The sequence below is a fragment of the Phasianus colchicus genome, chromosome 29, assembly GCF_987193195.1.
Source record: "Phasianus colchicus chromosome 29, bPhaCol1.hap1.1, whole genome shotgun sequence".
NCBI classification, from domain to species: domain Eukaryota; kingdom Metazoa; phylum Chordata; class Aves; order Galliformes; family Phasianidae; genus Phasianus; species Phasianus colchicus.
In genome coordinates, this window is record NC_143464.1 from 820,161 (window position 1) to 832,443 (window position 12,283).

At 48.2% G+C, this 12,283-nt stretch overlaps 2 protein-coding genes across 2 annotated transcripts; one reads left to right on the top strand and one right to left on the bottom strand.

Moving 5' to 3' along the window:
* Nucleotides 1-242: 242 nt before the first annotated feature.
* LOC149914443 (olfactory receptor 14J1-like) lies at nucleotides 243-1,007 on the bottom strand. The gene has a single exon (XM_090126775.1). The coding sequence runs from the start codon at nucleotides 1,005-1,007 to the stop codon at nucleotides 243-245; it is 765 nt and encodes a 254-aa protein (XP_089982901.1).
* Nucleotides 1,008-10,750: 9,743 nt separating this feature from the next.
* On the top strand, nucleotides 10,751-11,728 carry LOC116239192 (olfactory receptor 14J1-like). Its single transcript, XM_031609233.2, has one exon. It carries the CDS (start codon nucleotides 10,751-10,753, stop codon nucleotides 11,720-11,722), a length of 972 nt encoding a protein of 323 aa, XP_031465093.2. The 3' UTR covers nucleotides 11,723-11,728.
* The last annotated feature ends 555 nt before the right edge of the window (nucleotides 11,729-12,283 follow it).

Sequence of the window (12,283 nt, forward strand, 5' to 3'; positions counted from 1 at the left end):
TATTATTATTTTTTTAAATCTACTCAAACAGCCAAGTGCTTGAAGAATAGTAAAGATTTCAGGAGTAAGAAAAAAAAAATGTACATGGGAAATACCAAATAATAATATTATTTAAGTGGAGTAAAAACTATTGTAAGAATTAAAAAAATTAACAGCGAAAAAAAAAAAAAGAAATATTACATGATGCCATTCCCAGCTTTTCTTGAGTTTGTGGTAATCATGTGAAGATGATGAAGATATAATTAATGCTGAAAAAACTTACATAGAAATAGTTTCTTGAGGACATCCTTGAGCTCCCGGTTCCTCATGCTGTAGATGAGGGGATTCACTGCTGGAGGGACCACTGTGTATAACAGTGCCAGCACCAGGTCAAGAAATGTGGAGGAAAGTGATGGGGGTTTCAGGTAGGCGAATGTGGCAGTGCTGACAAAGAGGGAGACCACGGCCAGGTGAGGGAGGCACGTGGAGAAGGCTTTGTGCCGTCCCTGCTCAGAGGGCATCCTCAGCACGGCCTTGAAGATCTGCACATAGGACAGCACAACGAAAACAAAACAAGCAAGAAAGATTAAGGCACTAAATATGATAAGCCCAACTTCTCTGAGGTAAGAACCAGGGCAGGAGAGCTTGACGATCTGGGCAATTTCACAGAAGAACTGATCCACAGCATTCCCTTGGCAGAGAGGCAGGGAAAATGTATTGGCAGTGTGCAGCAAAGCATTGAGAACCCCAGAGCCCCAGGCAGCTGCTGCCATGGTGGCACAAGCTCTGCTGTCCATCAGGGTCCCGTAGTGCAGGGGCTTGCAGATGGCAACGTAGCGGTCATAGGACATGATGGTGAGAATGAAATACTCTGCCGATATCAGAAAGACAAACAGGAAGGTCTGGGCAACACATCCTGCGTAGGAGATGTGCCTGGTGCCCCAGAGGGCATTGGCCATGGCTTTGGGGAGAGTGGTGGAGATGCAGCCCAGGTCGAGGAGGGCGAGGTTGAGGAGGAAGAAGTACATGGGGGTGTGCAGGCGGTGGTGGCAGGCTACGGCTGTGCTGATGAGGCCGTTGCCCAGGAGGGCAGCGAGGTAGATGCCCAGCAAGAGCCAGAAGTGCAGGAGCTGCAGCTGCTGCGTGTCTGCCAACGCCAGCAGGAGGAACTCGCTGATGGAGCTGCTGTTGGGCATCTGCAGTACTTCTGGGCACCAGGACCTGTTCAAGGAGGATAAAAGTCAAGGACAAGTCTTTCCATGTGCTCTGTGTTCATTCATCTCCATGATGTGATCTACATTTCATGAGGTCAAATTTGCCATGAGGGTCTCTGTACTTTTAATCTCAATGAAGCAGACTTGTCCCTATGGTTACATGGAACCATGGTGATGGTGTGGAGTCAAACTTTACTTTCAGAATGTATCAGATAAAATCACTTCTAATGCAGAAGTGCTGGTTGGCATCTGAATGTTAATGCCAAAAATATGTGGATAAAAAATAGAAGTTCTAGGGATTGCTTTTTCCTACAAAGTCTCACCCTGCTCACCATGCCCAAGGAGTGTTTGCTGAAGTCTGAACAGCTGTAAGACCTGAGAGGCAAAGGGATTCACTGCTGCTTAGTGCAGTGTAAGGGGAGCTGACTGGCTTTCTTTCCAATTGCTCTGAGCTTGACTACTTAGCAGATGCAATACAATTGCATTCCCATAAAGTTCTGAAGTCAGACCCACTCAGAAAACAGGAGTCCTCTGCCCATCACTGTGTATTCACCCTTTCTCAATATACTTCAGCAGTGCCTCATCACCACACATCTTGCAAATGACCCCTAACACTGATTTCACCAACCCCACAGCATTTGCATATTGCATCTCTCTGCTTCTTCCCTGCACTTTGATCGCCTGACTAGGGGAAATATTTGCATCCTGAAGGTCAGCTCACGGCTCTGAAGGGCACCTCAGGGAGATGTGTCCTACTGATGGCATCTCATTAAGGGAAAGCCAGCTCCTTCCCAGCCTCACAGACTGCATTGCCCACAGCCCCAGGCAGTGGCTCTCAGCCCCTGTGCACTGCAGAGGGTGATGGACACGTGCCTGGGGAGATGCTGCTCTGCTCTGCTGGAGCTCTGCCTGCACAGGAGCTGGTTCACGCATCGGACCCCATGTCATGTGGGCAGAGGCTTTTCTGGTGGGAGCTTGCCCAGAACAAGGTCCCTGCACTGAAGGGGGTAATTCCCTGATCATATCTCTGTGGTCTGCAGCTTTTCACCCTGGGGGCTGTTTTCCTGCCATTTCCCTGACTGAGCATACAGACACCAGCCCAAATCTCTGCATTCCTATTTGCTGTCCAGAACCCACCCCGTCTGCAGAGCACTATCTAAGTGCATGTTTATTTTTTTCAAGTGAAAAAGGGAACCTAAGGGAACGCCTATGGGTTTTTCTGAAAGAATATATACGTTAGAGGAAAGCAGAGAGGTAAAATGCACTTAAGGGTTCACTCTTGATGTGCCCTCAGGGCTGAGCTCTGGCACTGCAGCAGGGAAGCCCTCAGCTGGAACAGCTCTTATTCCATGATAAAGAAACACAGAGTGTATGCAGCCTGATATGCACTGGGATGTGCCAGATTTGGTGATCCCTGTTGGAAAAGTGTTTGCATTACCTATAGTGAGAGACTTACCATGTCAGTGGCTGAAAGCAATGCTCCTGCAGTGAGGTCGCAGCCTATTCACACCCCACACATCCTGTAATCCCTCTCCCCTTTCTCTTCCATCTTCATGTCACCTGCCGAATGCGCCCCTTGTGCTGAGGCAGAGTACATGGGAGCTGCTCTTAGTCAGAGCTGTGTCTCTGCAGCACTGCCCACTTGTAGGAGCTCCCTGTGTCCCAGGAGCTCAGAACAGCTCAGCAGAAGAGGGTGTGACTTTATTTTTCCCCACTGATCTTCCCTGAGATGACCCTGGGTCTCTGTGGCCAACAGCTCCTGAAAGACAACAGCATCATGATTGTACTCTGAAATCTGCTGCATTAACCACCAAATGTCCACTGGGCAGTGACCAATTGCATACATGTGGTTAGTCCTACCAGAGAGTGTTTGCTGTGAAAAAAGGGCACAAAGACCTGGACAGAGAGAGGTGGACTTCTCCTGGGCAGAGCAGTGATGAAGCTGAGGCAGTGCAGGCATCTCATCCCTAGATGGAAACCCTATGACCGAAATGGGATTCAGATTTCCACAGACCCAGAGAAGCTGGGATTCCTCTGGTTCAGTTCAGATGTGCACAAGGAGTTGCCTGCATGTGAGCTCTTGCTCTGAGTCCTTGGTCCTTCAGCAGCAGGGAGTCAGTTGCTCACACACAGAGCCTGGGTGATGACCAAGGTGCCTGGGGTGCTCCTGGATGTGTGCTAGTGCTTGGGAAGTGTGTGGGAAATCCCTGAGACAGACACCTCCTTCCTGAGAATCAGCTGAGGGCCAGAGAGGGGATAAAGCATTTCTTGGCCATCCTAAACAACAAGAGAGCCCTGCATTGAGTTCTCCTCTAAGACCCTTTTTCCGCCCTTCTCCATGGAGCATGCAGAGTTATGCAGCTGACTAAATGGCTGAGCTCACAAAATGAGCCAGATCTTTCTCTGTTCTCCATCTGATGCATATTCTGGCGCTCCAGGCACTGCAAAGCTAACACACATCTTCATTCTTCAACTGACAAAACGTCAGTTTTCTGTGTGTTCTCATGTGAATGGCATCAGAAGCAGCCTAATGTCATACTGACTTCCTTAGGTGTCCAGCACACTCTCTTGCAGCTGCAGGTGCAGCTCGAGGCCTTCAGGAAAACCGTGACCTAGGAGTGTCCGTGCTGCTTGGACAATTCTGAGCCCCACAATGGGTCTAAGGCCTGTGTTTTTCCTTCTGGACACAAATACCATAGGCCTCAGGTCATGTTTGGACCACAGGAACACGGTTCAATGGCTTCCACAACTGACTGCAGCACAGGGGGGATACAGAGTCTTAACAATGGATGGGCGAGGAGACAAGGAAGTGTGAGAGTGCACTGAGCTCTTGATGGGGATGGCCGAACAGCCAGGTCAGAGAGAATGGAAATGGCAAACAGAGGAGACCTATGGTGTCTGTTCCTGCCTTCCTGATCAGGAAAAGCAAGTGGAAAGTGCCCTGTACACACAGATGGGAGCCTCATGTTGTCAGGCCCTTGTCCACTTTGGGAGTATTTTTCATTGCAGTATCTGCTGCAGGGACAGAACAGCAAGGCATGCACCATCCAGAAGATCCCTGGAGAGCACAGATGGCAGCTTCTTGACCAAGCCCTGGAGGAACCAAAGAGAAGAGGTGCTCTACTGGATCTCATACTCACCGGCACGGAAAGGCAGGTGGGGAATGTGAATGTGAAAGAGAAGCTGGTCTGCAGTGGCCATGGGATGGTGGAGCTGAGGAGTCTGAAGGGAGGGCAAAAGACATGTTCACACATTTGAGCTTCAGTAGAGCACACCTTGGCTTCTTCAAGTATCTGTGGGGTACAGAACAGCAGGGTAAGGCTCTGAGGCGCATAAGGTCAAAAAATCTGCTAACTATCTGAGGATCACTGCTTCCAAATAGGGTAAGTCCATTCCAAGGAAGAAGAAGCCAAGTAAAAATATCAAAACTGCAGCAGGAATCATAATGGATTGACCTGTTCAAATCCAAACACAGAAAAGAAGCATAGAAGAAGTGGAAACAAGGAGAGATCACCTGGCAGCATTGCAGAGACTTTGTCCAGCCCACATGCTGAGATGAGTATAGGTAAGTCAGAGTTCAACCACAATTGAATGTGCCCAGGCATACCACAGACAAGAGGGGCTTGTAAAAATACAATGTAGTCTATGAAAGGAAGGCTAGAGAGAATGTGGGCCCAGTGTAGAATGGGGCAGGGAACCTGGTAAGACAGGACATGGAAAAGCCTCTGATACTCATCTCCTTCCTGATCTCACGGTGTATTAGTTGGTCTGGTCTTCTTGGAATCCTAGGTGCCAGAGACAGGTGGGAACTGTTAGTGTAAGGCAGATGTACTGTTGGTGAAAGAAGAGGTGATCAGGGAATACCTAAGCAAACTAGATCCCGTGTTGGAAGAGGCTGACAAGTATCGTAGGATTTTGGAATGGTTTGGGTTGGAAGGACCCTAAAGACCATCCAGTTCCACCTCCCTTGCTGTGGGCAGAGCTGTCAACCAGTAGATCAGGATGCTTGGACCCTTGACATCTTGAACATCTCCAGGGATGGGGCAGCAACATCTTCTCTGGGCTGCCTGTTCTCTACCAGCTCCATGCCTCACATCCTGATCTATGGAATGTTCGAAATTCCCTCCAAATGTCTAATGTAAAACTCTCTTTAGTTTATTATCATTCATCCTTGTTCTATTATTCAGAAATGATGTAAGAATTCAGTCTCCACCTTTTTTATTTGAACAAGACAGTGACTAGAAGATGAAGGGAAGGCATTATCCAGAGTAGTACATCCATATTTCAGATCCCCAACAAAACAAAGATGTCTGCAAGTGGGAGTTGATATAAATGCATTAACGCTTCTCAACTTCAAATATTCTCACATCTCTCTCTCTCTTTTTAAGCTGAAAACACTCACATTTGAGGGAATATTGTGTCTTTTATCTATCTATCTATCTATCTATTTATTTATTTATTTATTTATTTATTTTCCCTAAAAGGACAATGTTTTCCAGAACTGAGTTTTCAGTACACAAATGCCTTCAGGCACAGGGACACAGTGGTGCCAGTGCCAATGCCCTGTGAGCAATGCCCAGCGTCCACTGTTGTTCTACCCTGCTGTGTATTTGATGTCCCTCACTTTGCAGATGTCTCCAGCTCTCCTAAATAAATGGCCATGCTTAAGGGTGTGTTTTCAGCAGGCCGTCTGGACACATGTCTTCCTACTGCTCTCCAGATTTCCCCATCTGTTGCTCATTGATCTATCATCTTCAGGGAGATTATTGGAATTTGTTCCATCTCTCCAAAGTCCGATGGACTCTTTTCTCAACTCCTTAACTGTGATTCTATCAATCCCTTCCTATCTCTGTCTAACTCATGTCCTGTACAAATATTCCCAGTGTAAAACAAACCTCATTACATGCAGCATGGATAAGGATAAGGCTTGCAGTTAACCACTGTGTCATTCATTACTGATCAATTGCATCACTTTCTTTTCTTTTTTTTTTTTGCACATGTGCAGCTTATTCTCTGAGGAAAGCGGGGGGGAGTTGGTGCAAAGGAGATTTAACACTGAGCGAGTGACTCCAGAGGAGAAGAGTGAAGTGAGGAAAAGTAATGCAAGTCCCATGGGGCCAATGAGAGTAGAAATGGGGTGGGGAGGTTGAGAAGAATGTTTGTCCACACAGTGACAGAAGAGAACTTATTAGGGGGCATCCTGGATCAATATAACTCACAAAGTACTGCTTAAACATCTTGTTTAAGCCCAACTATAAATAAATACTCAAGAGTACAAAGTCAGAAGGAACAGTGAAGTTTCCTGGTGTATTAATGGGCCCCACTGAGGGCCATGGACAAGCAAGCTTCCCCAGGGACTCGTTAGAGCAGATAATTGGAAGCCATGATTGCAGGCAGACCAAGGCACTGGGATGGTGGCTGTGATGCTGAGCAAAGCCTCCTTTGTCTTCTGAAGCAGAAAGGCCAAGCCCTGATCCCCAGAGCCTTGGCAGGGAGATCGTGTCCCTCCCTCCTGCTGGCTCAGGGCCCTTCCTGGGGCAGTGGGATGGAGGTTTGTCTGATGTCACATGGAAGACCAGGGCACAGCAGCTGCCAGACTCTGCATGGGGTGCAAGGATGCCGTGAGGCCCAAGTCCCATGTGGGCAGTGTGTCTCATGCCAGGATGTGGGATGTGAGAGGGGCTCAGTCTGAACAAGCAGTCAATCGCAATGACACTTTGAGCTTCAGATCTCACAGTTCTGGAGCCCTCCTTTGGACAGTCCCCAATTGTTTTATGTCCTTTTTGTTCTGCAGTACCCAGAAGTGCACCCAGTGCTCCAGGTGAAGGTGCAGCAGTGCAGAGCAGAACGGGACAATTCCTTCCCTCACCCAGCTGGCACTGCCATGCTCAATGCACCCCGAGGACAGCTGGCCTTCCTGGCTGCCTGGGCACACTGCTGACTCATGTTTGATTTGATGATGACCAGGACCCCCAGTCCCTTTCATTGGGACTGCTCTCCAGTATCCCATTTCCCAGTCAGTGTGTATGTCCAGGGTTGCCCACACTCAGGTTCAGAATCAGGCACTTGTTCTTGTTACACTTCATGTGGTTGTGCCTATCAAGTTCTCTAACTTCAGCACAGCTCTCTGTAAGTCCTCTCCACCCTCAATGGAGGAAACATTTCCACCGAATTTGGTGTCATCAGCAAACTGGCTCAAACATCTTCTAGTCCTACATGCAAGTCATTCACAAAAACACTGAAGAAAAGCGGCCTTCAAATGGAGCCCTGGGAAACCCTGGGAAACCTAGTGACCATCCACCAGCCTGATCGAACTCCACTTAATGTGATCATTTGGGCAGGATCCATTGGCCAACTGCTCACTGCTCACCCAGCAGTTTTTTCTGTCTAGACCTATGCAGGAAATTTTGTCCAGAAGAATTATCTAAGAAAGAATATCAAAAGCTCCACTGAAATCGTCAAGGATAACATCAGCTGTTTTACCTTGGTCAACCAGATGTGTGATTTTGTCATAAAAGGACACTAAGTTTAACGGGAACTTCCACTCACGAAATTGTGTGGGCTGTGACCAGTGACAGGATTATTCTACTGAGGTGTTTCTCAGTAAATACCAGCATCTTTTTTTGCATAATTATACCAGGCATAGAAATGAGACCGACAGCTCTGTAATGGCCTAGATAATCTTTCTTGTTCTTATTTAAAACTGGAACAAAGATTGACATCTTCCTGTCAACTGGGTACTTGCATGACCCTAGACTTCATCTGATGCCTCTCAAATGAGAGCCCAGAGCAAACTAATAAGGTGTCGTCAGTGAAAGAATGTAGATGTGACATATAGCTTTGTAACACCTTGAACTCCAGAGGATGCCACAAATTCTATGAGAAAGAGTATCAAAAGCTCCACTGAAAGCAGCTGGCTTCCCTTGGTCAACCAGATGGGTGAGCACTTCACAAAAGGACGTTAAGTTAAACAGGACCTTCCCCTCACTAGCAAGCATTGCCTGTGACCAATGACAGAATTCTTCTTAATTCATCCTCTTCAGGTGTTTTTCAATAACTCCCAGCATTATTTTCTCCATCACTTTTACACACTGAGAGACAGTGAGACAGACAGGTCCATAATTGCTGGGGTCTTCTTTCTTACTTTTCTTTAAAACTGGAACAATGTTTGCCAGCTTCCTGTCAACTGGGAACTGGCATAACCCCAGACTTCTTCTGATGCCATTCAAGTGAGAGCCCAGAGCAAACTAATAAGGTGTCATGAGTGAAAGACTGAAGATGTGTCATAGGTTTGTAATGCCTTGAACTCCAGACTATGCCACAGATGGAGCAGAGAGGAAGATCTGGCTCTTGTGTTCTGAGCTCATCCATTTGGGCAGCAGAATGACACGACATGCTCCATGGGGACAGGTGCAAAAGGCACAGTGGGTGCCCCAAGCACAGGGCTGTGGTGGCATTTAGGATGGCCAAGAATACCTCCCTTCTGGCCCTCAGCTGATGCTCAGGAAGGAGCTGTCTGTCTCACAGATTTTCCACCACAGTTTACAAGCACGAGCACACAGCTAGGATCACCCCAGGCACCTTGGTCATCCCTGAGTGTGTGTGTGTGAGCAGTGCAGTCCCTGTTGAATGAAGAGCAAGGATTCAGATGAGGGGCTCACACACAGACACCTCACTGTGCACATCTGAACTCAGCTAAGAGGACTCCCAGCCCCCATGGTTCTGTGAGGAACCGATCCCATTTCAGCCCCAGGTTTTCTATCAGCTGATGAGTTGCCTAATTTTAGGCTTAGGTTGTGATGGTCTGATATTAACAGGACAAAGGGCAAGGACATTAAATAAAAAAGTGGAGATTTAGTTTATCTGTTAGGGAGAAATTTTCTGCTCAGAATATATGGCACAGGTTGCCCATAGAAGCTTTGTGTCCCATCCCTGGAAGCATTCAAGGTCAGGATTGATGCAATCCTGGGCAGCTTGATCTTGTGATTGACAGCCCTTGCCCACAGATGGAGGCTTGGAACTAGGTGATCTTTCAAGTCCCCTCCAACCTAAGCAATTCTGTGATTCTGTAATGTTATTGCAGAATCTGCACTTACAGATCATGAATGGAGGATTTCCAGATTTGGCATTTGCTTCTCCCTTGGTCAAACTTCTTTTAGTACAAATAACGGTGCTTCTGGAAAACAGTGGACATCCTGATTAACTGAGCTGACTTTGAAATACATTCAGCTGTGATGACCCTGCTGCCTTGCAGGAGCTGTCAGCTCAGGAGAAACATGGATATCTCCATGGAGAGAATGAAATCACATCCTCGGCTGCTGAGCTGTGCTGGACTCCTGGGACACAGGGAGCTTATAGAAGTGGCAGCACTGCAGAGAGACAGCTGTGCCCAGGAGCAGCTCCTGTGCCCCATGCATCAGGTCTGTGGGCATGATCTGCAAGAGACAGGGAGAGGAAAGAAGGAAGAGAACTAACAGGCAGTGTGGCACGTTGGGCTGTGAGCTCATGGAAGAAGCATTGCTCACAGCCATTGACAAGGTAAGTTTCTCATTGCCGGCAATGTATCAGTTTTTATTGCTGGAATCACTAAATTTGGGACATCCCATTTCAGGATGTAAATACTCAGTGTTTCTTTATCCATCAACTCCAGCTGAGGGCTTCTGTGCTGCAGCATCAGAGCACAGCCCTGAGGGCTGCGTGTCCCAGGACGGCTGCAGGCTGTGCAGCCGGGGCTGCAGCCGGGTGCCCAGGGCTGTCCTGCAGAGCAGGTCCCTGCTGTGCCCCAGGGGCTGTGTGCCGGGGCAGGGACTCTGCCGCCTGCCAGGCTCAGCACTCAGCACTCAGCACTCAGCACTCAGCACTCAGCACTCAGCCTGCCCGGGGAGCTGCCCAGGGCGCTGCGGGGAGATGTGTGGGGGGAAGGAGTCCCACGGCAGGGCAGGGCAGAGGTCTTCTGCTGCTACAGCTGCTGCCTGGGGCAGGGGGATAACAGCTACACTCACCACTGGGTGTTTTTTTTCCAAGGGTGCTTTGCAGGAGGAGAGACGAGGCAGGGATTTTCCAACACCTGTTCTTAGGGAAGGAGAATGAGTTGGAGGCAGAATTCTGAAAGGAGATGTGAAATATGAACACATCTCTGAGAATCCTGAATTGTACCATTCACAATTTGCTCTTATATGAACATTCTCCTAAGTGCTTTCAGCTGAAATTGCTATCGTTTTCTGCTGACATGAATAATGCTCTTATCCTGAAAACAGACAGCTTTCTCTAACAGAAATTTAAGTGCAGAAAAGAGGTAGGGATGGGCACTGTGAGTGCAGACAGCATAAAGATATGAGGGATGGAAATTGATTGTAAGAGGAAATTATCTAGGAAGCTGAGATATGATTAGGAAATGAGAGGAAAGTAAGAGCTATGAGTTATGGAGTTAAATGAACATTTTTCAAAGAGAAAGAAACATTTCTATAGTATAGCAGGAGGAGAGTGTCTGCAAGTTATCTTGACTTCTGTCATTATTTTCTGCACTCTGCACAGGACTCCTTGCCGAGGAACTGCAGATGCCCAACAGCAGCTCCATCAGCGAGTTCCTCCTGCTGGCGTTGGCAGACACGCGGCAGCTGCAGCTCCTGCACTTCTGGCTCTTGCTGGGCATCTACCTGGCTGCCCTCCTGGGCAACGGCCTCATCAGCACAGCCGTAGCCTGCCACCACCGCCTGCACACCCCCATGTACTTCTTCCTCCTCAACCTCGCCCTCCTCGACCTGGGCTGCATCTCCACCACTCTCCCCAAAGCCATGGCCAATGCCCTCTGGGGCACCAGGACCATCTCCTACGCAGGATGTGCTGCACAGGTCTTTTTTTTGTTGTTTTTGTTTTCTGCAGAGTATTTCATTCTCACCATCATGTCCTATGACCGCTACATTGCCATCTGCAAGCCCCTGCACTACGGGACCTTGATGGACAGCAGAGCTTGTGCCACCATGGCAGCAGCTGCCTGGGGCACTGGGATTCTCCATGCTCTGCTGCACACTGCTAATACGTTTTCCCTGCCTCTCTGCCAAGGCAATGCAGTGGATCAGTTCTTCTGTGAAATCCCCCAGATTCTCAAGCTCTCCTGCTCACAGTCCTCTCTCAAGGAGATTCGGCTTCTTGTGGTCAGTGCCTCTTTAGCATCCGGGTGCTTTGCTTCAATTCTTTTCTCCTATACGCAGATCTTCAGGGCCGTGCTGAGGATGCCCTCTGAGCACGGACGGCACAAAGCCTTCTCCACGTGCCTCCCTCACCTGGTCGTGGTCTCCCTGTTTCTCAGCTCTAGCATGGTTGCCTACCTGAAGTCCCCCTCCATCTCATCTCGATCCCTGGACCTGGTGCTGTCATTTCTATACTCGGTGTTGCCTCCAGCAGTGAACCCCCTCATTTACAGCTTGAGGAACCTGGAGCTCAAGGATGCCCTCAGGAAAATACTCCAATATACTTTGTTTCTCCATCAAAACTATTTTCATCACTCTCTCAAGACTACAAAAACTTAGGAGAAGCCAGATTGACTTAATTGATGTTTCCACTTTTTCTTCATGTTTGTTCGTCATACCTATGTTAATTTTAATTCCAATTAAATATTGTCCATTATCAGTCTTGATCTTTTACTTTTTATTTCTATGTGATTAACATATTGCACTGAAGGAACCGGGCTCTTTGAATAGATAAAGAAATCAGCACAAGATCATTTGCTTTGCCTTCCACCGAGTCTGGATCATCAGCAGAGGCTCAGGATCTAATCAACAAATGCACACAGAGCAGCAGTGTCCCTGAGTTACACCTGCCACTGCCTGGTGGGGACTCTCTGCTGCCTTGGAGTTGTGCTGCTGCTTCCCTGGAGCCACGGCCATGGGCAGCAGCAGGACGTGCTCTTTTCAGTGCTGCTCTCTTTGCACCACCTTTGCATGCTGTTCTCCTTTCTCCTTGCACTTGTGTCAGCTAGCAGGTCCTGCATTACGTAGCAGACCAACAAAAAAAGGACACTTTGCCTGCTGTGTGCCTGGAGTTGTCTCAAAGGCTTGGAAGAACACGGCCACGTTAACAGACTGAAGGCT

Bases quoted from the DNA above. Each gene is read 5' to 3' on its own strand.
- LOC149914443 (XM_090126775.1), bottom strand. From the start codon at position 1,007: ATGTACTTCTTCCTCCTCAACCTCGCCCTCCTCGACCTGGGCTGCATC.
- LOC116239192 (XM_031609233.2), top strand. From the start codon at position 10,751: ATGCCCAACAGCAGCTCCATCAGCGAGTTCCTCCTGCTGGCGTTGGCA.